Below are 25,105 nucleotides of genomic sequence, written 5' to 3' on the forward strand. Positions count from 1 at the left end.
GCTCAACCCACACTGGCTTGGCAAGAGATAGTATTTTAAGAGCACAATCACTAGAGCCAAACGGCCAAGTTTTGGATCCTGGCTCTGCTAGTAACTAACTGTTATCTTGGGTGGGTATTTGACTTTCTTGTGCCTCAGTTTTCTCATCTATAAAATGAGGGTAGTAATGGTAACTATCTGACAGCACTGTTTCAAAGATTATGCAAGTCAATATATGCCAGGTATTTAGAGTAGTTCCAGATCTTTGAGCTCCATAGAAGTGGCTGCTCTGGTTTTCACTATCATCCTGTACAAGCACTTGACTTTGACACTGCAGCACACTCTGCAGACTTACTGGCAGATCTGATCCAGTTTCCTCCTGCAATCCTCCTCCTCCTGGTTCTGGTTCCATGTTCCATCAGTGCCTCCTTCCCCCAGCCTCCTTCCAAAATGTGAACTTTGTTGTTCTAGATACAGCCCGACTTCCTCAATGACCAGTCCCTCACTTCCCCTTTGTCCCAGCAGGTTACACACCTCTTCTCCCTTTCCTGCCCCACCTCCTATCTTTTCCAGTACAGAGATCAGCATCTCCTCCCTCCCACAAAGGACCATGCCACTGTCTTGGTTGGCACCAGTGTTTATTTCAGGGAGAAAGGCTTGAAGGCCTACATCTGTCCTGTGGGGTCCTGGGGCCTCCAGCTTCTCACTTGGCCTTTGGGTTACGGAACTTGCGTCCAGCAAAGACAGCCTTGTCCCCGAGTGCCTCCTCAATCCTAGAAGGCAGACCAAGTCAGAGCTGCATCCTTCTAACCCAACAGCCCTCAGCTCCCCACACTCAGGCCCACTGCACTCACTGTACCTCATAAGCTGGTTGTATTTGGCCAGACGCTCTGAGCGGCAAGGAGCACCAGTCTTGATCTGAGGAGGGAAGAGGAATTCCAAGGGTTGCGTGAGGCTAGAGAGGAGGGATTGGGCCTGGCCCTGAGGAAGTAGCCTGTGGTGTCATTCAACTCAGGGGCAGGAGACCAGAGACCACAAGAAAACTTGTTCTAATGTGTCAGAGGGGAGCCATGAGTACCTGTCCGGTGCAGAGCCCCACCACGAGGTCGGCAATGAATGTGTCTTCAGTCTCCCCAGAGCGGTGGCTCACCATCACTCCCCAGCCATTAGACTGAGCCAGTTTGCAGCTGGGTAGAAAGGACACTCGATAAGACCTAACGGGACCTTGGTGAGAAAGCCAGGGGCTGGATGGGGCTTTTCTGTTTCTGTTTTGGGGATTGGGCACTTTGCGGGGAGGGTGATGACTAAAGTTCTTTGGAAAGTAGGAGAGAAGGGGAGATTTCTGAGATGCTGGTGGGAAGTAGTACAGAATCTGGGAGAAAAGAATGGTATGGGGTGGGGATGGGATGGCAGGTCACAGTGGCAAAGCTCTTGGGGTCAGGCCAAGAGTTAATCAAAGCCTTGAGGTGAGGAGAGTGGGGTGGGTCAGGAGCCAGGGGAAAGGTAGACTTGGAGTTTGAGGGCAGGACTGCAGCTGGAGTAGGCAGAACAGGTGGAGGGAAGCTATGGTGCACCCCAGGGCCAGGAGGCACTCACGCCTGGATGGATTCAGTCACCGAGCCAATCTGGTTGACCTTCAGCAGCAAGCAGTTACAGGCCTTCTTTTCAACAGCCTGAGCAATCCTCTTGGGGTTGGTGACTGTGAGGTCATCTCCCACAATCTGGATGTCCACCCCCGAGAGGAATGAAGTCCAAGTGGCCCAGTCATCCTGGTCAAAGGGGTCTTCGATCGAGACCACTGGTGGGAGATGGAGCAAAGTCAGGTTAAAAGCTTGAGGGCCTCATGAAGGGGGTGACAGGTCAAAAGAGTTTGGATGGAGACTGCAATGGTGCTAAGGACTGGAAGGATCGAGTTGATAGCAATGGAGACTCTGAAGTCAGTGTGTTGGGCAGTTGCTGAGTACTTGGGCAGGTGCACTGGAACACCTGAAGGGTCTCACCAGGATAGTTCTTAATGAAGCTCTTGTACAGCTCCCCCAGCTTCTCCCCAGTGATGTGCCGTGCGGGGTCATCAGGGGACTTGAAGTCTAGATCGTACTTCCCATTGCGATAGAACTCAGATGCCGCCACATCCATACCAATCACCACTTTGTCTGGGTAGCCAGCTGCCTGGATAGCCGTCTTCAGCAGCTCTAGGGCTGGGAGAAGGACAAGAGAAGACCTGAGGCTCCGGTGCACCCTGTCTCCGCAGCCCCTTCCTCTGTGAGGACCCAGGGGTTCTGCCCCTCAGAGTGCTCACACTGACCCTCATTGTTCTCCAGGATGTTGGGTGCAAAGCCGCCCTCATCACCCACATTGGTGGCGTCCTTCCCATACTTGGCCTTGATGACCCCTTTGAGGTGGTGGTAGACCTCGGCGCCAATGCGCATGGCTTCCTTGAAGGAGCTGGCTCCCACAGGCAGAATCATGAACTCCTGCATGGCCAGCTTGTTTCCAGCATGGGAGCCCCCATTGATCACATTGAAGGCCTGAGAGGAGGAGTGGGTGTTCAGACCTGGGCCAAGGTATGAGGGATCAAGAGAAGTTGGGGAGGAGGGGTTGAGGTGGAATCTTGACTTCCCTATTTACTAGCTGAGTGATCTAGGGTGAGTAATTTTACTCCTTAGAGCCTCTTTCCTCATTTTTCTAATGGGAATACCACCTGCTTCCCTGCAGGATCTTATGCTGAAAATTAGAGAAACTCAATGTGAAGTTCCTAGTATGTGCCTGGTACACAATAGGTAACAGTGACATGGCACTTACTACAGGCCAGACACTGCTCTAAGTGATTGACATATATTCTATTAGCTCATCTCATTTTCAAAACAACCCCATGAACTAGGTACTATTATTATCCCCCACTCTACAAATGAGGAAACTGAGGCATAAAGAGATTAAATAATGCCTTAGCTGCTGTTGCTCAGTGGTTAGAGCATTGTCCCAAGCACCAAAGGGTCTCGGGTTCGATTCCCGGTCAAAGGCATGTACCTGGCTTGCAGGTTCAATCCATGGCCCAGGTTGGGGCAAGTGTGGGAGACAACCAATCAATGTGGCTCTCTCACATTGATGTTTCTCTTCCCCACCCCCTTCCACTCTCTCTGAAAAGCAATTGGGAAAAAAAATCCTCTGGTGAAGATTAATAAAAAAAAAAAAAAAAAGAGGTTAAATAACTTGCCTAAGGTCACATAACTAGCACACAGGCAAAGCCAGGATTCGAACCCAGTAGCTTATCTCCAGAGCTCATGCTCTTATACAATCTGCCTAGTAAGTAACAATAAATTGTAACTTTTTTTTAACTTTTTTTTAGAAATAGACTTTTATTATATTAAGCTGTTCATAGTTCAGGCTTTGTCTATAACGTTATCATTGACATTAAATTCAAAGGGTTCCCATATAAAGGAAATTTGCTTTTATAAGGATTAAAGAAGATACAAAGAAATGCAAAGATCCTTGTCATTGCCAATCAGATAGAAGAAGCTCTCTATCTGATTTGGGGGTTGGGATAAAATGCAGAATAAGAAACTGGAGTTATTGAGCCTAGGATTGGAATGTGAAAGAACTGTGTTGCATCATGAAAAAGACGCAGAGAGGCTTAAGGGAAGGTTTGGATTGTGAGGGGCAGAAGGAGGGGCAGGACTGAGTAGGAGAGGTTCCATTTCAGGAAAACATTTCTTTGGAGCTGCGTCTGGAAGGTGAACTTTCCAGGGTCTGCTTATGAACTTTTTGCTGGATGGGGCAACTCTGTCACTGTGGGATCTCACAGGACATCTGCACTCACAGGCACTGGGAGGACCAGGTCCGGGTTCCCAGCGAGATCTGCAATGTGTCGGTAGAGCGGGACCCCCTTCTCAGCTGCTCCAGCCTTGCACACAGCCAGGGACACTCCCAGGATGGCATTGGCCCCAAACTTGGCTGGAGGAAGTAAGCGCAAAGAGAGGATGAGAGCTTCTCCCCCAGGGTTTGGGGTCATCTCTTCAAATGTCCCCTCTGGCCCTGGCTGGGTAGCTCAGTTGGTTAGAGCGTAATTCCAATACACCAAAGTTTCAGGTTTGATCTGAGGTCAGAGCACATACAAGAATCAACCAGTGAATGCATAAATAAGTGGAACAACAAATCGATGTTTCTCCCCCCCCCCTTCCTCTCTCTTTCCCTTTTCCTCTCTAAAATAAAAACAAAACAAAGTCCCTCTGGTCACCCCAGGAAGAATCCAGAACTCCAAATCACTGGGCATTAAGAGTTTGTTAACAGATCTCTCCCCAGGGGTCTGAGGTGCTCAGGGCAATCCCACCCCAGGGAATGTGCTAGCTTCACATCTGTGTCCACAGCCCAGCCCAGACCTGGCAGAAGGCAGGCATCAGGAAATGCCTGTGGAATGAATAAAAGTCCATCCAGCTACGATGTGCCCCAAAATGTGGGACACAGTAATAATTCTAACCAGACGTCAGCCCTGTGGTTTCTCTCCCATCTATCCTGCATCTCATCCCTTCACCTATCCCTAGCCCTTCACTCACATTTATTCTCAGTCCCATCCAGCTCAATCATAAATTTGTCAATTTTTTCTTGATCCACAACGCTTAGTTTCTGGAAGAGGAGGATTGAGGAGGGGAGAGCAGAAGTCAGATTTCTAAAGAGTTAGGGCATGTGCAAAAGGAAGGAGTACAAGTATTTTGGAGAGACAGGACAGTTGGCCTCTCCCAAGCATGGGCTCCTTGGGATGAGGCAGCAGGGGTGGTGGTGAAGTGGAGGGGGGGTTGGAGGATCAGGCTCTTCCAACTTGCCTTTTCTAGCAGAGCAGGACCTAGAGTCTTGTTGATATGTTCCACAGCCTTCAGGACACCTAGAGAGGCCAGAGGAGGGGGTTCAGATCTTCAATTCAATCAGGTCTCTTCCTGTGGACCCCAGTTCAAGAGCTTTGGGTTCCAATCCTCTACCCCATGAAAACATTGGGGGGGGGCACATCCTGAAACCACCCCCTCACAGGCTCTTTCAGTGTTGGTATTTCCTCACCTTTGCCCAGGTAGCGAGATTTGTCTCCATCTCTTAGCTCCAGAGCTTCATAGATACCTGTGGAAGCTCCACTGGGCACAGCTGCTCGGAATCGGCCTGGGATGAGAGGAATTGGAAGATCATAGAGAGTCCCATCCACCTCTAAAGGACCAAGGTCTCCTCTCTGAGCCCAGAGTGGAGGCAGTGCAGACTAGTGCTTCTTCCAGCAGGAGATCCAGGTTGGAAGAGGAAGGCCTGGGAAGAGCTCTGGGGAAGGGAATCTCAGAGATAGGTAAGGATGTGGGGCAGTTAGGGGACAGGGACTGAGGCCAGATGGGGTTGGGGTCTTCCAAAGCAAACCAATCCAATGGGCCTGTGTTACCCTTGGCTGTGTACAGGTCCACCTCCACAGTGGGGTTGCCCCTGGAGTCCAGGATTTCCCGGGCAATGATTTTCTGCATGGCCATGGCTGCAGGACAAGAGGTTGAGTGAGTGTCGACAGTTGATCCCTTAAGGAACCCCAAATTCCAAATCCCTGTGCCCTTTAAGAGTCTTCCCCACCCCAAGAAGGCAGGTGCTGGAGCTAAAAATATCCCACAAAAAGGTCACAGAGCAAAGAGGCAGGCACAGCCCCCTCCCCCACTCAGAACAGCTCCTATTCCACCCTCCACCCCATCCTAAGAATCCAGGGGCCTCTCCTTTATAACACCAGCGATTCTGATTCTACCACTCCCTGAAACCCTCTCCGGAAAAGTCAAGCAATCTGTTCTCTGTGGCTTCCCAGCCATCAGATCTGTTACTGTGGTTTTCATTTTCCTGCTCCTCAGTCTTCTTCAGATCTTCAGGGGCCCCAGATTCTCCATCTGGCTCCAGCTCTAACTACCCTTCTCTACCCACCTCTGCCTGCCTCTCTTCACAGCCTCACTTCCCTATCCTTGGGTACCCCATCCTGTTTGCTCCAACTCCTCCAGTCTTTCTTAAACAACCCCAGTCCCAGAAGAGGGAAAAAGGTGACATTTCCCTTATTTCCTCCAAGGCAGCTCCACCCTCACCCTCTACCACTTCCATCCCCCTGGGCTGGAAGGTTCACCAGACCTGGATGTCTTGGCTGGGGGCTTGGGGTGAGCTCCGAGTCTAGGTGGCGGCTGGGACAATGTCAGCTCACCCCCTCAGGCTGGGAATTTATCCCCAGCCACCCTGTCCCCAGCCAGCCCCGCCTCTCCCTCTCTACCCTCCCCCTCCACACCCGGCTGGCAGCCAAGTGCCCACTATAGCCTAAAGCCCCCGTCCCAAAGGCCAGTAACTATCCCTCCCTTCTCTCTGTCCCCCAATAAAATGTCCCTACTTTTAATTCCACCCCTGGGGAAGAGCTTCAGAATGGCTTGGGGGGGGGGGTCTTTCACCTCCCCAGGATTATATTCCTCTTTGCAAAGGTTAAAGAGGAACTAGTGCCATTTAGGAAAGGCCAGGAGTAACTTGAGCCCTGCAGGGCTGGGGAGGGGGCCTGGAAGAGGGGCTGCTGGATTGACATCCACACATGCTCAGCTCACATGGCAGGCAGGGGCTGCTTCAGCCCTCTGTGGGGGAAGGAACCGGGGGTTCCCGGCAAGCTCGGAAGTCTAAAATTGAATCCCCCGCATTCCGAAGGCGAGAGGGTCTCACCTCTCAGGGTCCTCATAGCGGCCTCTCGGGGCTCCACCCCATCCTACCCCTCGGCGTAAGCAGGAGGGTGGGGGAGGGGGGGAGACGGAATTAGACTGGCCCTCGGAGTGGGCGAGGCTGTCTCTGGACAGCGCTGGGACAGCACTTATCGCCCCGCGTGGAGACTGTCAGTAAGGAGCCCCTTTCCCGACTGCGGGCGTTGCAGGACGCAGTCCTAGCCCTAGAACGAATGATGTTGAGTCAGGAGTGAAAAGTGAATGCACACGAGGAGGGGGCGGCCTGTAGTGAGTGAGGAACGCCCGGGCGACTCCGGCGGTCCTCTAGCAGCATTGAGGGTCTCTGCGCCAGGTAACTCCGCCCGGTCGGCTCTGGGGGCAGTGCGCAGCCGGCCAGGAGAGGGAGGTACGCCGAGGCTCGGGCCGGCCGGCCTGCGGGCGAGGGTCAAGGAGCGCCTTGGCTCCTCGCCCCCGACGCGGAGGCCCCTCCCGCCGGCGCTGGGGCGGCCCGCGCGGGGTGACTCACTCCCGGGGCCCTCTCCTCAGCTCCCCTCCCCGCTCCGCCCGTCCAGCGCTGTCCGTCTTCCAACCCCCAGCTCCGGGTCCCTCCCCCCATCTCGCCCCTCCTCCCTTATCTCAGGCCGCTCCCTCCCGCGATTTTTCCACCCTGGGGTAGGGGGCGAGGCAGGCCAGAGGTCAGGAGATGGCGGGCCGGGAGCGCCGCCACGCGCCCAAGTGCGGCCCCGCCCCAGCGGGCCAGTGACTCAGCCCCCGCGGCTGTCGAGGAACGCGGGCTCGGGGGGCGTCGGGTGCCCATGGGGGGCGGAGTGGCCGTGGAGGAACCGCGCCCAGCTCCGGACGACGAGAGAGATGAATCCCTTTCCCGCCGGGGCGGCTCTCCTCCCTCGGGGGGCCGGAAGCGACCCAACTCAGCCGCCTAAGCGGCTAGAGCGCGGCTAGTTCACCGAAGCCGGCCGCCTAGTCCTGCCCCACCCCCTTCCAGTTGGCGGCGGGCGATCTGTTCGAGCACAAATTGTTGACATAAAGTTTTACTGAAAAAGAAGAAACCCAACAGGCCCAAAGTAGAAAGGACCTTCCCCTTCTTGAAAAAGTTGCAAACCTTGAAACTTATTCTTCCGCCTTAAAAAATAGGCCCGCCTGTCTAGCCCCTCGGGCGTCCGTGCTGTGACCTCTGCAGAGATGCACCTAGGATCACAGCCGGTGACCCAAAGTGCTGGCCGGGGGAATGGGCGGGACTGGGACCTGAGTGTGAGGCCTGGGTGGGACTGGAGCGGATCCAGCTAGGGATAATCCCCTGGAGTGGGGTGGGCTTCATTAAGTCTAACTTGTGCCACCCGGCCAAATACTGGGACAGGGCATAAGTGTCCCCAGTGGATTCCTTCAATTCTGAAACCGGCCGGGGTATTTTGTCAAATTCCCCTTTGCTCTCTTATTTCTTGATTAAATAAAATCAAGAGTAGAGAAGCGGTAACGCGCACGCCTCGCTCTCGCCCCCGCCTCTTCCGCCCGGCGGGAGACACGTCCCCGGCCGCCTGCCTTCGCAGGGGTTCCAAATCGGTCCAGTCGGGAGCAAAGCAGCGCGCGCCCGCGAATCCGGCCGCCGGCCCCAACCGCCCCACGCGCTTTCCCTCCGGGGCCCGGCGCAGGCGCGGGCGCACGCGCGGCCGCCCGCCGCTCCTTCCCTCCGGTGGAGGTGGGGGAAGGGGGAGTCGTTCTGTTTAACCCTGAGTTCCCCGAACCCACTCTAATTTGCTAAATTGGCAGTTTGCTAATTCCTTCTTTCACTTTCCTTCAGGCTCACTTCCTTCCCTTATACCCAAGTGTGGTTTATATGCAATGCAAATTGGAGCGAGCCCTAACCCTAACCCTAACCTCTTACTGCTCCCCACTTTTTTCATCCTTTTACACTGCTTTCCAGTGAACTCTGCAAATTTTGCAATAAGGAGAGGGATTTTTTTAAATTGCATTTGCAAAGTTAGGTATCTGGGCAGACGGGGGGGTAGGGAGGGAGCAGGCCCCGCCCCTACCGCCCTTTGCAAATAAAAATCTAGAAGGGGGGGGAGGAGCAGGAAGTGGCGGTGCGAGGGCTGCTGCACAGCTAGCAGAGCCGCGGTCCGGACGGCAGCGCGTGCCCCGAGCTCTCCGCCTCCCCCCGCCCGCCAGCCAGAGGCAGCCCGAGCCCAGCCCGCGGCCCCAGCAGCAGCGCCGAGAGCAGCCCCAGTAGCAGCGCCATGGCCGGGTGGAACGCCTACATCGACAACCTCATGGCGGACGGGACCTGTCAGGACGCGGCCATCGTGGGGTATAAGGACTCGCCCACCGTCTGGGCCGCCGTCCCCGGGAAAACCTTCGTCAACATCACGGTACTGCGAGACCTGCGCGCTCCGGGGGACTGGCAGAGCTTGGACCCTGAGGGAGGGACTCGGGTGGGGGCGGGTGCGATCTGGGAAGGGCAGCGAAAGGCCATGACCCGGTCCTTGTCCTGGAAACGGCGCGAATGGCGGCTGCACGTGAGAGGGTCCGTCTGTTGCCCCTAAGTCCTACGCCCCAGGCGGCGTCTCCCATCCAGCCCGCCGCCCCGCTTTCCGCGACGGGGCGTTACATCCGGGGCACAGGGCGGGGAGGGGCGCGCCGCCCGGTGCGGCGGCCCACTTCCGCCTCGTTCAGGGCGGGGCGGGCACGCGCTGCAGTTTCAACCGGGGATTGTGATTGAGAAGGGACTTGGGGATCCCTGGACCCCCAGTTCCACTTCCGGCCGCCAACTCGTGCCCCCTCCACCATTGTTCCCCCTTATGAGGGCGGGAGCGTGGCCGGGGTTCCATGCGGGGCCTGTGAGCTCTCTACTCCTCCCAACTCAGTTGAAGAAGGCAAGGCCGCCTCACGCCCCCCCCCCCAAGTCTGCACCGTGGACTTCAGCATTCTTGTGGGACCAATCCCGGAAGTCCCCTCGCCCTCCCTTCCCGCCATCCCGCGGGGCCTGGAGTAGGGGAACTTTAAGAAGTTTTAGGGTAGTATAAGTAAAGGAATAAGGAATGATGACTGCTGTCCCCATCACTACCTCCCGGGTCCACACTGCCCGGAAGTGGGGAGGGGGAGCGGAAGTTCAAATCGGGGGGGAAGGGGATTTCCGGGCGGGAGGGGACCGGATGTGGGGATTTGGGGTGTAAGGGGGAGGGGTGGAAAGGTTCCCTGGGGTATCTGTACCCGGGAACTGGCGTGCTATGTCTAGCCTAGGTCCCCTTTCAAAAATTTTCCAACTTTAACGGAAAGCCCCCAGGGATCTGCTTCCTCATCTTGGGACCTAGATACCTGGACCTAAACTCTAGGTTACTTAGAGACCCAGGCGTCCCGGGCCCTAACAACTCCTTCAGAACCTTTGACCAAATAAGGGCAAAGTTGCTTCTCCTGCTTTGCCCGCCCCCTCCCTTCCCCTCTTAGCTTCTGCTTTTCCTGAAGGAGACTTCTGAGCATCCAAAGGCTCCCCACTTCATTCCACTCCACTTTCCTCACTGACTTTTGGCCCCCTTTATTTCCTGAGTTTGCTTTCCCTCTTAAACGAACTCTTAAGTCTCCAGAGGAATATGCTTTCTGTTCATATTACCATTCTCTAGGTTGAGGATCCTGATCTTTTTGTGTACTAACTTCCAACAGTCAGTTTTAAGAGTTTCTCAGATTTCATGGATGAGTACAAAGCACCTACCATACACACCTTTCCTCCCCAGGGGATTCTAGCTCCCAAGAAGTGGAAAGCAGATGTGCCCTTGGAGAAAGTGGGGAACCTTGGTGTACTAATTTGATGAGTGCTTGGTTCCCTTTCCAGCCAGCTGAGGTTGGTGTCCTGGTTGGCAAAGACCGGTCAAGTATTTTAGTGAATGGGCTGACACTTGGGGGCCAGAAATGTTCTGTGATCCGGGACTCACTGCTGCAGGATGGGGAATTTACCATGGATCTTCGTACCAAGAGCACCGGGGGAGCCCCTACCTTCAACGTCACTATCACCATGACTGCCAAGAGTGAGTTTCTGAGTCTTAACCTTTCTGTAGCTCCAAGATCCCTAATGTATATCCTTTTGTGAAGCTTTTGGGTGCTTTTTCTGTGTGGTTCCCCAGTATGAAGGGATCAGACCAGCCTTCTACTCCCAGCCTGCTGGATATTGGGACATTGGATAGTCCCTGTTCTGTCTCAGTTCCTCATCTTCTGATATAAAGAAGTTGAACTGTATTACCTGTTCAGTTGCTTCCTGCCTTGAGCCTTTTCAGATGAGAAACTTTTTTAGGAGGTGGTAAACTATTGGTAGTTAGCACTTAGCTGTTGTCTTTTGAGCCCTTTTGTTAAAATTTGGAGGCTCATCTATATCCATTTCTAGCCTGAACGTGAGTCAAGTCTATAAGCCTTTGACCCCTAAATTTTATTGTTCTGCTTCCAGTCTTTTAGCTTTTTTTTTTTTCCCCCCTTTTGAAAAGGCCTATTGTTTCAGGGTGACTGACAGCCTGCCTGTGCGTGGGGGGGAGGGGGGGGAGGTTGGGAGAGATGAGGTTGGGTTACAGCCCCCAGGACTGGACAGCTGCTGAACAGCTGGCAGGGGGTAGCATTGTGACACCTGGGTCCTAGCCTCCTTTCTCTTTCCTCTAGCGCTAGTCCTGCTGATGGGCAAAGAAGGTGTCCACGGTGGTATGATCAACAAGAAATGTTATGAAATGGCCTCCCACCTGCGGCGTGCCCAGTACTGACCTCGTCTTTCCCATCCCCCCACCACTCCCCACTGCTTTTGCACCCCTCTCCTTCCCACACACACACACACACCATTTTTATTTTTTTGGGCCATTACCCTACACCCCTTATTGCTGCCAAAACCACATGGGCTAGGGGCAGGGCTGGATGGACAGGCACCTTCCCCTACCCATACCCCTCCTGTGTGTGGTTGGAAAAAAAAATATTTTTTTTGTTTTGTTTTTTCTGAATAAAAAAGATTCTACTAACAAGGTGCTGTGTGGTTTTAGCGTGGGTGTCAGGATGGAGGACAGTCTCAGGGCCTTGCCTCTTTATCCTTGCTTGGGGTTAGGAACAGGAGTTGAAGCACTACAAAGTCTAGGAATTGGATCTTGTTTCCATATCCAGAACTAAGCACCTGCCTCAGGCCTATCTAGCCTGTTGTTTGTTTCTAGCCCTAGGTCCTCAGTGTGTTAGTTGAATTAGTGGGTAATGATACTGCCATCCAGACCAGAGAATGGGTCCCAGCCTATGGGCAAGGCAGGACCAGTTGAGTCATCCTATGGGTGGGGCTGCCCCTCTGACTCACAACAAATGCCTGCTGGGGCTATCCCCAAGACTAGGTTAATCTCCCAGAATTCCCCTGCCCCTTTACACCAAAAAAAGGGGACAACATCCCAAATGGGTAAGAGGTTCACCTGTGTGAGAATGATCTTCCCCTTCCTTAGTTGTCAAAAACAATTTTATTAACCCAATAAATGAAGACCCAGTCCCTTAGAACCAGCCCCCTCAAAAGGATGGGGTTGGGTAAGGGAGAAACCCAGGGTAGAAATATCCCATCTCTCAACAGAAGGCTAGAGGGAGAGGCTGTGCAAAATAGGTCACCAGGGGTGGGGGTGATGAGGGGAGTAGGAGACCAGCATGGCAGCTGAAGAGGAAGAGGGAGGAGAAGGTGGGGGATCTGTTGAAGACTCAGGAAAAGCAAGGGGGGCTGACGCTAGGGAGCCAGGATCTGTTGAAGACTCGGGAAAAACAAGGGGGGCTGGGGCTAGGGAGCCAAAAGAGGTGGGAGTTGTGGGGCTGGAGCCCAGAAGTGGGGTCCGCTCTGAGGCAGGATGGTCCCTTGGTTCCCCTTCTTCATCACCATCTTGCCCCTGAGTTTCCTCCTCCTCCTCATCCCCAGGACCTCGATGGACAGGCTGCTTACAGATGGGGCAGGTCTTCCGGGTCTGAGTGAGCCAGGGGTCCACACAGCGGCTGTGATAGGCTGCGGAAAAGGAATGAGGTGAAACTCCTGGTGTTTGCTGGTGGGGTGGGACATGGGCACAGGAACTGAGGGCCTCACCATGCGCACAGGGGAGTACCCTTAGCTTGTCACCATCCACATACTCATCCAGGCAGATGGCACAGACATCATACTGGTCTCCTGCAGGAGGAAAAAAGGAGTCCTTTTACTGAGCCACCTTGGACCAGGGCCCACAAGAACTCACTCTGGGAGGCCTGTAGAGAGCTAAGTCTTACAAGAGTTATTTTCCCTGTTTCTACAGAGCCAATGGAAGAGCTAAGACTGGGCCAGGATAGAACATGAGGAACGGGGGTGGGAGGTAGAAGGGACAAAGAGAAGCAGAGGTAAGAAGGAAGTGGGTTTTAGGGGGGGTGAGGGTGAAGATATAAGGAGTGGGAGGAGCGGAAATGAGGGCAGGGCTTCTGCTATTGCCTTATTTGGGCACTGGAGGCTCCTGGGCCTAAAGACCTAACCCCTCCACCTGTTCTCAGACTAAAGCCTCCCCACTCCTTCTGTTTTTGTTCTCCCCACCTCCCTTATAAGCAAGGTTGGTCTCCCATTTTTCCCAGCTGCTCCATTTAATCTTTGCTTCCCATCTTCTGCTCTGTTCCTGTCCTGTCCTCACTGTATATATGGGTAAAAAGAAGGAAGATGGCATCTCAGGCTGACATCTCCCTGCCATCTTTGCCCCTTATCTCCTGGGCTCAAACTCCTTCAGAACCATGTATGCTATGGGAAAGGCCTTTCATCCCCTTATCCCCCCCTCACCCTTCTGATAGTCATGTGTTGGAATCTGCTTCAGTTGCTCTTTGGTCAGTCGATTCCGCTGGAGCCGTTTCCGGTGCTGGATACAACGAACTATCTGTGGAAAGGGAGTAGATAGATCAGATCAGCCTTAGGGAACAAAACTGGACAATCCAGTACAAACCATCCCCACCTCTAAATCCCAAGTCCAGTCTGGTTTTAAAGGCCTCAGCTCCTCCCATCATGCTCCCTGAGCTACTCACCATCACTGCTCCCATGGCCAAAACCAGCAGTCCCACAATCCCTGTGAAAGGGATGAGGTAATAACCCAATGGGAAGCTACTGTCCGGGACCAGAAGCACCCGAGCCCTGGGAAAAGGAAGACCAGTATCAGAGGGCAGGAAAAGCAAAGTGACAAAGGAAGAGACACAAAGTAACTGGCTCTGGAAAAGGCCCATAGATAGAAAAGGGGGTGGAAAGAAAGTCAAAAGGCAGAGTATGAAGGGCCTGAAGCTTGGGCTCCAGATTTGCAGGGAAGTGCTGAAGGAAGAGAAGAGTGGGAAGGAGGGACACATCCTACCCTTTCTCGTAGACAAAGAGGGCACGCAGATACTCGGAGCTCCTCTCCCCAATAAACACAGACGGGATCCAGATCTGCTGCTGGATTTCTTCTGCAGGGATCAGGGCATTACACTGGGGACTCAACACTCTACTGATATCCTTTGGTAATCCTGGCATTTGGTTCTTTCATACCATCCCACCCAAAAGATTGACTACCATCTCTAAGTCTGAGTTCTACCGAAAACCCAGCTGTTCAGATCCCCCAACCTTACCACTATTCCACACCATGTTCAGAAGTTCATTGGAATTCACATTGTGTACCACAGCTGCACCATACCCAGCCTTCTGAGCATTCAGGACCTAGGGAGACAAGACGGGATAAGGAGCCATTATGGATCTTGCCTTCCTTCATTCCTGGTGTATTTTTTTTACCCTCACATTCCCAGCTCCCACTCCACATTCAGCAACCTTGAGGTCAAAGTTGCAGTCGAATCTTCGAAGCAGTGCAATAAAGACTGACCCGTTGACCGGGGCTGGGGGTGGTGGGGCAATGGGGCTGCAGGCATTGGCTGGGTGAGCCTCCACAAGGAAGCCCTGGGGAAGAAAAGTAAACAACAGTTGGATCTCACCTCCCTAGGTTCTGCTCTCCACAGGGCCCACCAAGCACATGGATCCCCACATACTGGATGATCTCTATCTTCCATTTCCTCCTCATTCCTGGGGTCTGAGCATCCCACCCAAGTTGGAATTCTATCTCTTCTTGGCCTCCAGAAGATGAAATTACATCAAACAACATCGAGATCCTCCCATTAACCTTCTCCCTGTCCCAAATGAGCTAACCTATGCCCCATACTCCAAGCTAATTCAAATTCTGCCTTCCAGTTTCCCACTGATTATACGTCGATTCTCCACTCACCCATGTTACTTTATCTCAGTTCCATTTCACACTTCCTTCTCTAGTACATACTCATAATACTCCCTGCTGTTAAACAAGACAAAAGGGCCCTGGCCGATGTGGCTCGGTTGGAGCGTCGCCCTGTATACACTGAAAAGGTCTCAGGTTTGATTCCCGTTTGAGGTACGTACAGGAGGCAACTGATTGATGTTTCTCTCCCTCTCCCTCTAATTAAACACAAACAAAAAATATTCTCCAGGATTGGGAGAGACGACAGGCCCAAAATGGAGTCACTTGTGCTAAACTCCATGTCACCAAACTGAGACTTAACACCTAACTTAATTACAGTTTCAGCCTCTCCCAGGAATAGAATCTTACACAAGTCATTCTGGAATTACCTGGTCAGCACTAGTGAGGTAATCTGCCTGAGAGACCCCCTGCCATCCCCTTGAGAAAGGTGACCTTGCCACAAACAACCAGCTCTTTGGTAGTATAACTCCCCTGTCCTGCTCCCTTCTGCCTATGGAAATCTTTCAGTATGTACAGCTCTTTTGGAGTTTCTATCTGCTACATGGGATACTGCCCGATTCATAAGTCATAAGGCCAGTAAGATCTTTAAAACTTACTTGGTTGAATTTTGTTTTTTAACACCTCCCTTTAATTTCCCAATTACCCATCTTACAAACAACTACACTGATATCTATGGCCCAGTTTTTGCTGTGTAGCAGTCTTTGTCCTGAAGTACTGCAAAATTGCTTTATCTAATTTAATCTTCACAAAAACCCTGAAATAACATCTATTATTATCCCGTGCTACAAAGATAATTAATCTAAGAGCATATAAACCAATAACTGACCCCAGAGATCCTACTGTAAGCACACTTCTCCCTGTCTTTTATCTTGATGCACTTTCAGACTCTCTCATAGGGTTCAGACTGCTAGAGAGAGACTTGGTCTTCTAGCTTCTGCATTTCACACTAGATGTGCTAAAGTACTTCCTAACTTAACTTTTTTCCTACCTCTAGCTTCATCCAAGGGTATGGCTCCTTAACCCAAGATGGAAGATTTAAGGAAAAAGGAGAGAAAATTACCTGAAGTCCCTCCTGGCTCAAAGCAGCCCCAAAGAGAGCTGGGAGGTCTGCAAAGTCCATGCTGGTATTGTGGTCCGAGGTCTGCGGACAAATGATTTCATATTCCCCTTCAGCTTGCAACCTCTCCCTTCAGCGCCCTTCCCCCATCTGCCCCTTTGACTCACCGCTCGAATGAGCCCCCGGACGGGGGCCGCTCCCCACAGCACAGTGGCCACAACGACGGGAAGCGGGAAGGCCGCAGGGTGCATGGCAGCGGGAAGGGAGAGGCTGAGGCCGCGTCCTGGTAGCAGGAGCAGAAGCGGAGTTCTGCGCCCTCTCTGCCCCTCCAGGATCCCAGGGGTCCAACCACCCCCAGGCCCCACTTCCCAGCTACATGGGGACACGGGGAAGGAACCCTGACTTGGGGAATGAGATACCTAACCCGTTTAGTGGACTTGGGAGGGAGACACTAAACGTATCCTTTCCTGGTATAGGAATAAATCAGGGGAAGGAGAAAGAGGTAAACACAGGTGACAGAAAAACTTCTGGAAGGGTGGGGGAGTTCAAGGAGGTGGGACTTCCGGCCAGGTGGGCTGTCTTCCTAGGTCCTGGGAAAGGGTTTCCGGTAAAGAAAGGAAGGCCACTTCCAGCATTGGACGCTCAAGATGAAGGACTTCCGGTCCTAAAAGGCCGGTTAAAAGAAAGGTTAGAGGTGGAGGAAGTGCCTGTGAAGATGAAGGAAGCACTGAAATCCCAAAGAACGACCTAGTCATTCCCCTTTTACAGCCAGGGTCCTGGAGCTGACCGGTTTACAAACCTTTCCTCCCTCCGGCCGCAGCCGCCGTCGCGGTACTTTCAGGTCTCGCGAGAGCCCTCATCACGCTTCCCTCCCACCTACTGAAAACTTGCTGTATCTATCGCGAGACACCTCCTAATTCTGGCTAGCCTCGCTTGTTCGATCTCGCGAGATCTTCAAACACCTTTTCTATTTTCCCGCGATTCCAATTCAGCAAAAATTGCGCCAATGCTCTGGCTTCCTAAATCAGCCACACCCCTTCGCGCACCCATCTTTGAGCTCCTCCAGCTCCGCCTTACTCCCGGCCACCTTTGCGCTGGGCGCCTGCGCCTGCGCCATCATTCCCAGGTTCTGGACTTGAGAGCCGGCGGGCTTTGCGCGCGTGCCCTCGCCCCTGTTGCGCGCGCGGTGTCACCTTGGGCGCGAGCGGGGCCGCGCGCGGGGTCGCGCGCGTACAGGACCGGGTGTTGAGGGCCATCGAGTAGTGATGGCGGCGACGGCGAGTCCCGCGGCCGGCGGGATGGACGGGAAACCCCGTACGTCCCCTAAGTCGGTCAAGTTCCTGTTTGGGGGCCTGGCCGGGTAAGCGCAGGCCCCAGGGATGGGAAAGAGGAGGAAGGGACGGGTGCAAGGAACCGGGCCCAGTTCATCTTGGGGTCTGTTGCAGGGTCAGCACCGTCCTCAGTGTATGTCAAGGTCCTTGATGTGGGCTACCAGGACCTTTTCACCCGTTGCAGGGCCCGTACTAGGCTACATGCAGGGTGATTGCACGGCTCCCGCCGCGCGCCACCAGAATGTCTCAACCCATTGCTTGGCTCTGCTGGACTGTATGGAGTTCCAGGTCATTCCATGGCTCCTGCGGGTCATGAATGGGTCGGACTGCATGCAGTCCCAGGTTACTTCTTGACCCCCTTGGAGCTTCATGGAGCACTTTGATTGCATGGCTCCCCCTGGACCATTGGACCTTTTAGACCCATTGCTCTTGATACACACATAGACTTATATACATGCCCCCCAACCTCTTGAACATTTCATCAATTGCATGGCAGGTCCTGCCCCTTGTGACCCTTCTTGTCAAGTTCCAGTGGGCATTGGTAGATCTGGGACACCTGGCCCTTGACTCTACTCCTGTCTTCCTCCAGGATGGGAGCTACAGTTTTTGTGCAACCCTTGGACCTGGTGAAGAACCGGATGCAGCTGAGCGGGGAAGGAGCCAAGACACGAGAGTACAAAACCAGCTTCCATGCCCTCACCAGTATCCTTAAAGCAGAAGGACTGAGGGGCATTTACACCGGGTATTGAGGCTGCAGAATGGGGGTTAGGGTGTGGGTTGGCAGCTCCAGACCTTGGCCTGATACGCTGATCCCTTCACTCCCCAGGCTGTCAGCTGGTCTACTGCGCCAGGCCACTTACACCACCACTCGCCTTGGCATCTATACTGTGCTATTTGAACGCCTGACTGGGGCTGATGGTACACCCCCCGGCTTTCTACTGAAGGCCCTGATTGGCATGACTGCAGGTGCAACTGGTGCCTTTGTGGGAACACCAGCTGAGGTGGCTCTTATCCGCATGACTGCTGATGGCCGGTGAGTTCCAGGTCTGAGCCTGCCTCCAGCCCCATTCCTTGGAATCTAGAATTAAGGACTAACTTCTTATTTTATCTAGAGCAGGACATTCATCTGTTCTGGCCTCCCTTTCTTTGTTCATGTGGGGCAGGATTGTCTGTCCTGAGCTTGGCCTCTCCCTGCCTTCCCACCAGGCTTCCAGCCGACCAGCGCCGTGGCTACAAAAACGTGTTTAATGCCCTGATTCGAATCGCCCGGGAGGAGGGCGTCCCCACACTATGGAGGGTGAGTGAAGGGGCTGGAGACTTGGGAGATATGGGATCAGGTCTCAGGCATTTCTGACTCCTCCACTCCACACCCAGGGCTGCATCCCTACTATGGCTCGGGCGGTCGTCGTCAATGCTGCCCAGCTCGCCTCATACTCCCAATCTAAGCAGTTCTTACTGGACTCAGGTGAGACCCAGAGCTGGCCCCTCAGCTCCCAGCCTGGCCTAGGCCTGCTCCGAGCTGACTGCCACTCCCTACTCTGCCTCCCATAGGCTACTTCTCTGACAACATCCTGTGCCACTTCTGTGCCAGCATGATCAGTGGCCTGGTCACTACTGCTGCCTCCATGCCCGTGGACATTGTCAAGACCCGGTGAGTCTGCAAGCCTGGGCCTAGAGAAGGAAGGGAGAGCCCCCTTTATATCTCTCATGCCCCTGCCTCCTCTTCTTCAGGATCCAGAACATGCGAATGATTGATGGGAAGCCAGAATACAAAAATGGCCTGGTGAGGAAATAGGGCTTGGGGGCTTGGGCTGGAGGATTGGATGTCCTGAGAAAATAGTGAGGGTAGCTGGGTATGAGGGCCAGGGCCCCAGAGGCCAGGTCCTAGCCCCAGTGTCCTGCCCACTTGCCTGTCTAGGATGTTCTGGCGAAGGTCGTTCGCTACGAGGGCTTCTTCAGTCTGTGGAAGGGCTTTACACCGTACTATGCCCGCTTGGGCCCCCACACCGTCCTCACCTTCATCTTCTTGGAGCAGATGAACAAGGCCTACAAGCGTCTTTTCCTCAGTGGCTGAGGCAGGCGAGGGGCCTGGAGCCAGTGTGCTGGGGCTCCCACTCGCCTGCTGCTCCTACAGTCAGTGTGCCCCTGGGGGGCCTGGACCGCTGCCCTGGGCCCCTCTATTTATTTTCCCTCCACAGTGTGGTTCCTTCCTCTGCGGTAAAAGACTTTGGTCTGTCCTACCCCTGCTCCAGCTTACCCTGCTTGTCCTGATCCTCATGACCTCTCTGTCCCTGGCTGTGCCTTGGGGGAAGCTGAGAAACTCCCTGAGGATTTCCAGCCTCCTCTTGGGTGTTAGTTTCAGGACACATAGGACAGCAGAAGATTCCCCTTCTCAGTAGGGAAACCAAGGCAGAGCTGAGGGGACCAGAGAGAGCAGAAGCTGTCAAGATGGTCAGAGGGTCTGCAGTGGGAGGATGTGGTCCTTCCTCCCTCCACCTCATTGAGGACATAATCAATAAATTGGATTGATAACACTATCCCCAAATCTGAAAAGTTGTGAGGCTGGATGGGGAGGAGACTGGACAAAAAAGCAATGCCCCTTGAGAACAGAAACTGGAGTTTTTAAGAAAAATTATTAAAGAAAAAGCACCTGCTGATTTTATGCAAATACTATGTAAATAAGTCTTGTTGCAGCAGCTGATGTGATGAGGAAAACCAAAATCCAGGCCATGTGTGTTGCTTCCCAGCCACTCGCCCAAGAAGACAGATGCACAAGTCAGCACAAGTCATCTCATGTAATCCCCAAGCAAAGCCTATGGGGTCTGGTGACTACTTCTGTGGTCTAAAGAGGGAGGGAATAATGAGTCTGAGAAGAGAAGGCTGACATGGGGGGGGAGGGGACATAGCTTGAGGGAGTGAGCACAGAAGCAAGGCCCCCAAACACTGGAGTTTTGAGGAACCAGAGATTATTGGCCAGAGACTTGATCTGGGCGCTAGGTTGAGAATGACTGCTTTATGAGAATGACTGTCTTATCTGTTGGTGTGATTCCTGGGCCCTGCCCCCAAGGAGCCTAAAAACCTCTTGGGGGCATAAAAGGGTATGGAAAGGTCAACTGGAAGGAGGGCTGGGCAGTATGAGGCCTGAAGGCTTCTGAGCCAGGCCAGGGGACAGGCAGGCAGCAGGTGGGAACTGGCCCCTTGGCAGAGCCTCTTGATAGAAGAGGTGGAGCTCAGCAGTCTGGCTTCCCAGCTGGGCCCTCCTACCTCTGCCTATCTTTTTACCTGCTCCATGTACATGTTGGCCTGGGCCTTTTGGCCACATTGAGACACTTGAGGCCTGAGTCTTATACTTAAGAAATTCCAAGTCCAGAGGGGAAGATGACACAGGAGCAGCTGGGGAGCTGGGAGTGTAGCGATAGACCGTTGCTGGGTAATTTAGAGTACCTGGCTCTGCCTGGGGGAGGAGAGACCTGTGTACAGTAGCAGTTAGACTGGCTGGGGAAGGGGGTGGGGCAGTACTCCTGGCTGTCATGAGAGCAAAGGCTTAGAGGAGAAAGGCTGGGCAGCAGGTGAAGTGTTTGTGAGAGATGAAGCCAGAGTGTCCAATGGATTAGTGCACAGAAGTCCTTGATTGTCGAGCTCAAGAGCTTGTTCTCTATCTGGGGAAGAGTTCAGAGCAGGAGAAATGCAGTCGTGTTTTCAAGTTAGCAAGATTCTTCTAGCACCATCTGGGGGAGGAGGACTCCATGAAGCCACAAAGCCTCAGCCTTCCCATTCTCTGGGCCTCAAGCCTTGGTTTGGGCTGGAGACAAGGTAGGAAAGAAGGCCCCATCGAACATGGTAAAGAGAATGGGAGAAACTGGCACCGGGTGAGAGAAGTGAGTTCCATTTGCAAGCATCCTAGCTTGAGAGTAGGAAACAGACTATTCAGTAAAACCCAGACCCTTCCTCTGTCCCACTTGACTGAAAGAACGGGGAGCTGCATTTCTGAGGCTGCAGGTGCAAACAAGCCCACCTTCACGCCTAGTACTGCGAGCCACAGACAGGTAGGCCTCAGCGGTGTTACTAACCTCCAGGGAAACTTACGGTTCTTGATCTGGAGCTGGTGCTTGGGGTGGCCTGGAGGGTAGTCACCCCTGGAGGAGAGAAGTAGGCACCCCAAGCAAGGGAAGTAGAAGCTAAGACTAGAGCTTTTTTGGGTGAGTAGTGCAACTAGAGTGGGGCTAGTTGGGGCCTTGGGAACGCCAGGGAGAGGTGTTCTAGCCACTCTTTCCCTCTCCAAAAGAACCTAGTTTTTCTTTTTGAAATTGTTTTTTATTATACAAATAATATAGTAGTAGAAAACTAGAAAATGCCAAGCAGAGGAAAGGGAAACCATATTTATACCACCCAGAGACAATCAAGGTTCACATCTTGATAAATCTCTTCAAATTTTCAATATACAGATAAATGTGGGGGCTATGCTCTATTCTGTTTTCTATTTGCTTTTTCCTATAACTTCCCCAAAGTGGTAATAACCTAGTGATCTCAGAAACACCCCTACCCCCATCCAGTGTAGTATTGGGAGCTTTCTTCTATGACCCACCCAACTCTATCTCACTACCTGTCCTGGTTTGCTGGGTCTGAGATGGTTTTCCTTTGGTATGAAAGGGAGGCTTCTGATAAAGGAAAAGTGATTAAGACCTCCCCTGACCCTGTGCTTTTCACCCACCCCACCCCTGCTAGATCCCAATAAGAAAGCCCATCAGAGCCTCTCAAAGTCCCCAAATCACCCACCCTCAGAGGCTGTGGCCAGAATACCTAATGCCCACTGTACCCAGCAGGTCCTGACCACGACCCAGACTGAGGGCTGAGGGCCTCCGTCCTGCCACCAGAGGCCCCACACGGCCATTCGGCCGGACCCACAGGAAGAGGCTGGAGCGGAAAGTTGGGAGTGATCCTTGGAGGAAAAGCAGCCAGGCCTGGGGCATGGCCACTTGCCTTCCCCTCTGCAGCTCCAGATGTGTGGTGTACTTGCCTGTGGCCAGGGCAACAGACTGGCCAAAGTCCAGGGCCTGTGGTTTCATGTGCCGGACCCAGGTCAGCAGCAGGATGAGGACCACAGAGGCAAACAGGAGCCAGAGGAGGCCCAAGACATAGAAACCCAGGGGGAGGAGACAGCAGAAGTCAGGGGTGAGGAAAGGGTCACTTCTGGGGCTGCCCACGTTCCCCTGAGCCCACCCCCGGGCCTTGGGGAGGTTGGCAGATTCAGAGATTGTTGTGGACTCTAAGGCAGGGAGGGAGATGGGTTCTGTGGTGGTTAATATGGTTGGTTCTGACTGCGACCCAGACGTGGTTTGGATTGTGGTGGGTTCTGAGGTTGTAGGTTCTGGGGTGGTCGGGGTTGTGGTGGGCTCTGGGGTGGTTGGGGTTGTGGTGGGCTCTGGGGTTGTGGGTTCTTGGGTGGTCAGGGTTGTGGTGGGCTCTGGGGTTGTGGGTTTTTGGGTGGTCAGGGTTGTGGTGGGCTCTGGGGTTGTAGGTTCTGCGGTGGTCGGGGTTGTGGTGGGCTCTGGGGTTGTGGGTTCTGGGGTGGTCAGGGTTGTGGTGGGCTCTGGGGTTGTAGGTTCTGCGGTGGTCGGGGTTGTGGTGGGCTCTGGGGTTGTGGGTTCTAGGGTTGTAGGTTCTGGGGTGGTCAGGGTTGTGGTGGGCTCTGGGGTTGTGGGTTCTTGGGTGGTCAGGGTTGTGGTGGGCTCTGGGGTTGTAGGTTCTGGGGTGGTGGGGATTGTGGTGGGCTCTGGGGTTGTAGGTTCTGCGGTGGTTGGGGTTGTAGGTTCTGAGGTGGTCAGGGTTGTGGTGCATTCAGGAGTGGGTTTTGGAGTTTTGGAGAATATAATGGATTCTGTGGTGGTTGGGAATGCGGTCTCTTTCATAGTGGACTCTTGGGTTGGAGGCAAGTAGGGCATTTGGCTGTCTAGAGAAGCAGTAGATTCTGAGTTGAGTAGGCCCCAGTGGGTTGAATGGGCTTTGGTGTTGGTGACCACAGCGCTTGTGGTAGGCCTCTTGTCACTCTTAGGGCCTTCGTCATAGCTGTCATAGTAGTCTTCATCTTCTTCAACAATGAGAGGGGGGCAGCCATCCCCTGAGTACTCAGAGACGAGTGTCTTGGGTATATTGACACATTGCACAGTCTCCACATTGGGGGTCATGGCCTCGACATCCACACCCTCCTTCCATAAGTAGACATTGTTAGCATTGTCTCGCAGCCAGTGACTGAAATAAACGAGGTCGCAGTCGCAGTACCAGGGGTTGTTGTGGAGAAAAACAAAAGGCAGAAGGAGCCTCCCAAAGAAGCCTGTTGGTATTGTGCGCAGCCAGTTTCCTTGGAGGTAGAGGGTGTCAAGATCCTTCAACCCATCCAGGAGCCCAAGGGGCAGATTTGTCAACTGGTTGTCAGCCAGATTGAGTTTCCTCAGCTGGGTTGTGGGCGCCAGGAGCCGGTTGGGCAGAGTCTTCAGCTTATTGCCACGCAGATAGAGCTCATGGAGCTGGCTCAGGCCATCCAGGATATCAGAGGGCAGTGAGGCCAGCTTGTTGAAAGAGACGTCCAGGGTAGTGAGCCGTGGCAGTGTCTGTCCTAGCAAGGGCAGGCTTGTCAACTTATTGTGGGGTATTTCCAGGGTCTCCAGCTCTGGCAGTTTCCCATCAGCCTGCAGGTTAGTCAGTTGGCTGTGACCCAGATGTAGCTGTGTAAGGTGAGTCAGAGGCCCCAGGGACACCAGGGAGAAAGTGCCCAGGGGGTTCTTACCCAGGTGGAGGATGGTTGTGTTTGCTGGCAAATCTGAAGGCAGTGCCTTCAGCCCCCGATTCTCACAGTTCACTTCCACCTGGTTGGCCACTTGGGAGACCTCACAGGTGGAATGGGGGTGTGAAAGGCTTGGTAGCAGGAGCAGCAAGAGAATGAGAGTCATGGGGACCTGTGAACAAGGGAAGTTTGGGTACCCCACTGGCCCCCAACATTCCCCTGGGCCCTAGCTCTCACTGAAGCCTCTAGGATCCTTTCCAGAAACAGCCCCCACAGCTCCCATCCTCACCACTCCCCTCTCCTACCCTTGCCCCCCCAAAGCCTAAATTGCTAGCTCCAGCTGCTTGGCCCTCACCCCTCCCTCGGGCCCCCTCCTCTCCCAGCTCACGCCCCCTCCTCTCCCAGCCCCAGCCCCAGCTTACAGGCAGGCAGGAAAACCTCCGAAAGCACAGCGCTTCTTCCAGGGTGTGCCGCTCTCAGTCCGTCTTTCTTCCAGCTCTGGGGAGGGCCTGGCAGGGCAGGAAAGGGATGGGGATTGGGAGGAAATGCCAGCCTGATAGGGGCCCCTGGGACCCAGTGAGCAGCCTCCCTCCCGGACACATGCCCTTATCACCCCCTTCCACAACTCTCCCCCAAGCCCTCCTTTTGGCTCCACTCTCCCACTTTCCTCCTACACCAGGGAGATTGGGAGTGAATTCTAACCACCACCCTCATCCAGCTTTTAGAAACCTCTCCAGCTGCCACTGTCACTTCCCCTGCACAGCTACATTCTTAGAGTTGCCTAATTTTAACCCTCACCTCCCTCTGCCTTCTCACCCACTCTAGGCTAGTTTCTTAACCCCCACGCCTTCATTGGTTCAGTTCTTGCCAAGGTGGCCAGTGCCCCCGCCCCTGTACACCCACTGGACACGTCTCCATTACGTTCTTTTTCTCTGCAGCCTGCATGCTCATGGCCACACCCACCTTGGGACTCGTGACACTAATTTTCCTGGTTTTCCTTTTACCTTTCTGGTCACCCCTTCTCCCAT

General features: G+C 53.7%; 5 protein-coding genes across 9 annotated transcripts; 2 read left to right on the forward strand and 3 right to left on the reverse strand.

Annotated features, from left to right (window-relative positions):
- Positions 1–600: 600 nt before the first annotated feature.
- ENO3 (enolase 3) lies at positions 601–6,854 on the reverse strand. Of its 2 annotated transcripts, none has more exons than XM_081162305.1 (12): positions 6,667–6,854; positions 5,387–5,473; positions 5,026–5,121; positions 4,797–4,855; positions 4,530–4,599; positions 3,797–3,930; positions 2,285–2,507; positions 1,980–2,177; positions 1,576–1,777; positions 1,058–1,166; positions 839–897; positions 601–752 (listed from the first exon to the last, which is right to left on the reverse strand). In XM_081162305.1, the coding sequence occupies exons 1-12, from the start codon at positions 6,680–6,682 to the stop codon at positions 683–685; spliced, it is 1,323 nt and encodes a 440-aa protein (XP_081018431.1). In that variant the 5' UTR covers positions 6,683–6,854; the 3' UTR covers positions 601–682. The 2 variants fall into 2 exon arrangements, with proteins under 2 accessions (XP_081018431.1, XP_081018432.1); XM_081162306.1 differs by lacking the exon at positions 6,667–6,854 and adding an exon at positions 6,100–6,359.
- Positions 6,855–7,838: 984 nt separating this feature from the next.
- Positions 7,839–11,665, forward strand: PFN1 (profilin 1). The gene is made up of 3 exons (XM_081162312.1): positions 7,839–9,046; positions 10,504–10,696; positions 11,316–11,665. The coding sequence occupies exons 1-3, from the start codon at positions 8,915–8,917 to the stop codon at positions 11,411–11,413; spliced, it is 423 nt and encodes a 140-aa protein (XP_081018438.1). The 5' UTR covers positions 7,839–8,914; the 3' UTR covers positions 11,414–11,665.
- Positions 11,666–12,117: 452 nt separating this feature from the next.
- Positions 12,118–17,040, reverse strand: RNF167 (ring finger protein 167). Of its 3 annotated transcripts, none has more exons than XM_081162307.1 (10): positions 16,765–17,040; positions 16,133–16,629; positions 15,969–16,049; positions 14,452–14,577; positions 14,256–14,343; positions 14,003–14,093; positions 13,686–13,791; positions 13,447–13,540; positions 12,739–12,819; positions 12,118–12,660 (listed from the first exon to the last, which is right to left on the reverse strand). In XM_081162307.1, the coding sequence occupies exons 2-10, from the start codon at positions 16,214–16,216 to the stop codon at positions 12,275–12,277; spliced, it is 1,137 nt and encodes a 378-aa protein (XP_081018433.1). In that variant the 5' UTR covers positions 16,217–16,629; positions 16,765–17,040; the 3' UTR covers positions 12,118–12,274. The 3 variants fall into 3 exon arrangements, with proteins under 3 accessions (XP_081018433.1, XP_081018434.1, XP_081018435.1); XM_081162308.1 differs by having other exon boundaries at positions 16,753–16,812; XM_081162309.1 differs by having other exon boundaries at positions 16,713–16,811.
- SLC25A11 (solute carrier family 25 member 11) lies at positions 17,024–21,757 on the forward strand. 2 transcript variants are annotated; one of them, XM_081162310.1, is made up of 8 exons: positions 17,024–17,325; positions 17,886–18,038; positions 18,123–18,329; positions 18,503–18,593; positions 18,671–18,761; positions 18,848–18,947; positions 19,028–19,079; positions 19,215–21,757. In XM_081162310.1, exons 1-8 carry the CDS (start codon positions 17,231–17,233, stop codon positions 19,368–19,370), a joined length of 945 nt encoding a protein of 314 aa, XP_081018436.1. In that variant the 5' UTR covers positions 17,024–17,230; the 3' UTR covers positions 19,371–21,757. The 2 variants fall into 2 exon arrangements, with proteins under 2 accessions (XP_081018436.1, XP_081018437.1); XM_081162311.1 differs by having other exon boundaries at positions 17,057–17,279.
- A 96-nt stretch (positions 21,758–21,853) lies between these two features.
- Positions 21,854–24,567, reverse strand: GP1BA (glycoprotein Ib platelet subunit alpha). Its single transcript, XM_081162302.1, has 2 exons — positions 24,500–24,567; positions 21,854–24,249 (listed from the first exon to the last, which is right to left on the reverse strand). The coding sequence occupies exon 2, from the start codon at positions 24,241–24,243 to the stop codon at positions 22,075–22,077; it is 2,169 nt and encodes a 722-aa protein (XP_081018428.1). The 5' UTR covers positions 24,244–24,249; positions 24,500–24,567; the 3' UTR covers positions 21,854–22,074.
- Positions 24,568–25,105: the final 538 nt, after the last annotated feature.

This window comes from Miniopterus schreibersii (assembly GCF_964146895.1).
Source record: "Miniopterus schreibersii genome assembly, chromosome: 16".
NCBI classification, from domain to species: domain Eukaryota; kingdom Metazoa; phylum Chordata; class Mammalia; order Chiroptera; family Miniopteridae; genus Miniopterus; species Miniopterus schreibersii.

Bases quoted from the DNA above. Each gene is read 5' to 3' on its own strand.
- ENO3 (XM_081162305.1), bottom strand. The intron at 5,122-5,386 runs GTAACACAGGCC...CTCTCATCCCAG, and splicing joins GGACCTGTACACAGCCAAGG to GCCGATTCCGAGCAGCTGTG. The intron at 753-838 runs GTACAGTGAGTG...TCTGCCTTCTAG, and splicing joins AAATACAACCAGCTTATGAG to GATTGAGGAGGCACTCGGGG.
- PFN1 (XM_081162312.1), top strand. From the start codon at position 8,915: ATGGCCGGGTGGAACGCCTACATCGACAACCTCATGGCGGACGGGACC. The intron at 9,047-10,503 runs GTACTGCGAGAC...TTCCCTTTCCAG, and splicing joins AAACCTTCGTCAACATCACG to CCAGCTGAGGTTGGTGTCCT. The intron at 10,697-11,315 runs GTGAGTTTCTGA...TCTTTCCTCTAG, and splicing joins TATCACCATGACTGCCAAGA to CGCTAGTCCTGCTGATGGGC.
- RNF167 (XM_081162307.1), bottom strand. From the start codon at position 16,216: ATGCACCCTGCGGCCTTCCCGCTTCCCGTCGTTGTGGCCACTGTGCTG. The intron at 16,050-16,132 runs GTGAGTCAAAGG...ATTTGTCCGCAG, and splicing joins TCCGGGGGCTCATTCGAGCG to ACCTCGGACCACAATACCAG. The intron at 13,792-14,002 runs GTAGGATGTGTC...TCCTTTTCCCAG, and splicing joins CTCTTTGTCTACGAGAAAGG to GGCTCGGGTGCTTCTGGTCC.
- SLC25A11 (XM_081162310.1), top strand. From the start codon at position 17,231: ATGGCGGCGACGGCGAGTCCCGCGGCCGGCGGGATGGACGGGAAACCC. The intron at 17,326-17,885 runs GTAAGCGCAGGC...GTCTTCCTCCAG, and splicing joins CTGTTTGGGGGCCTGGCCGG to GATGGGAGCTACAGTTTTTG. The intron at 18,594-18,670 runs GTGAGTGAAGGG...CTCCACACCCAG, and splicing joins GCGTCCCCACACTATGGAGG to GGCTGCATCCCTACTATGGC.
- GP1BA (XM_081162302.1), bottom strand. From the start codon at position 24,243: ATGACTCTCATTCTCTTGCTGCTCCTGCTACCAAGCCTTTCACACCCC.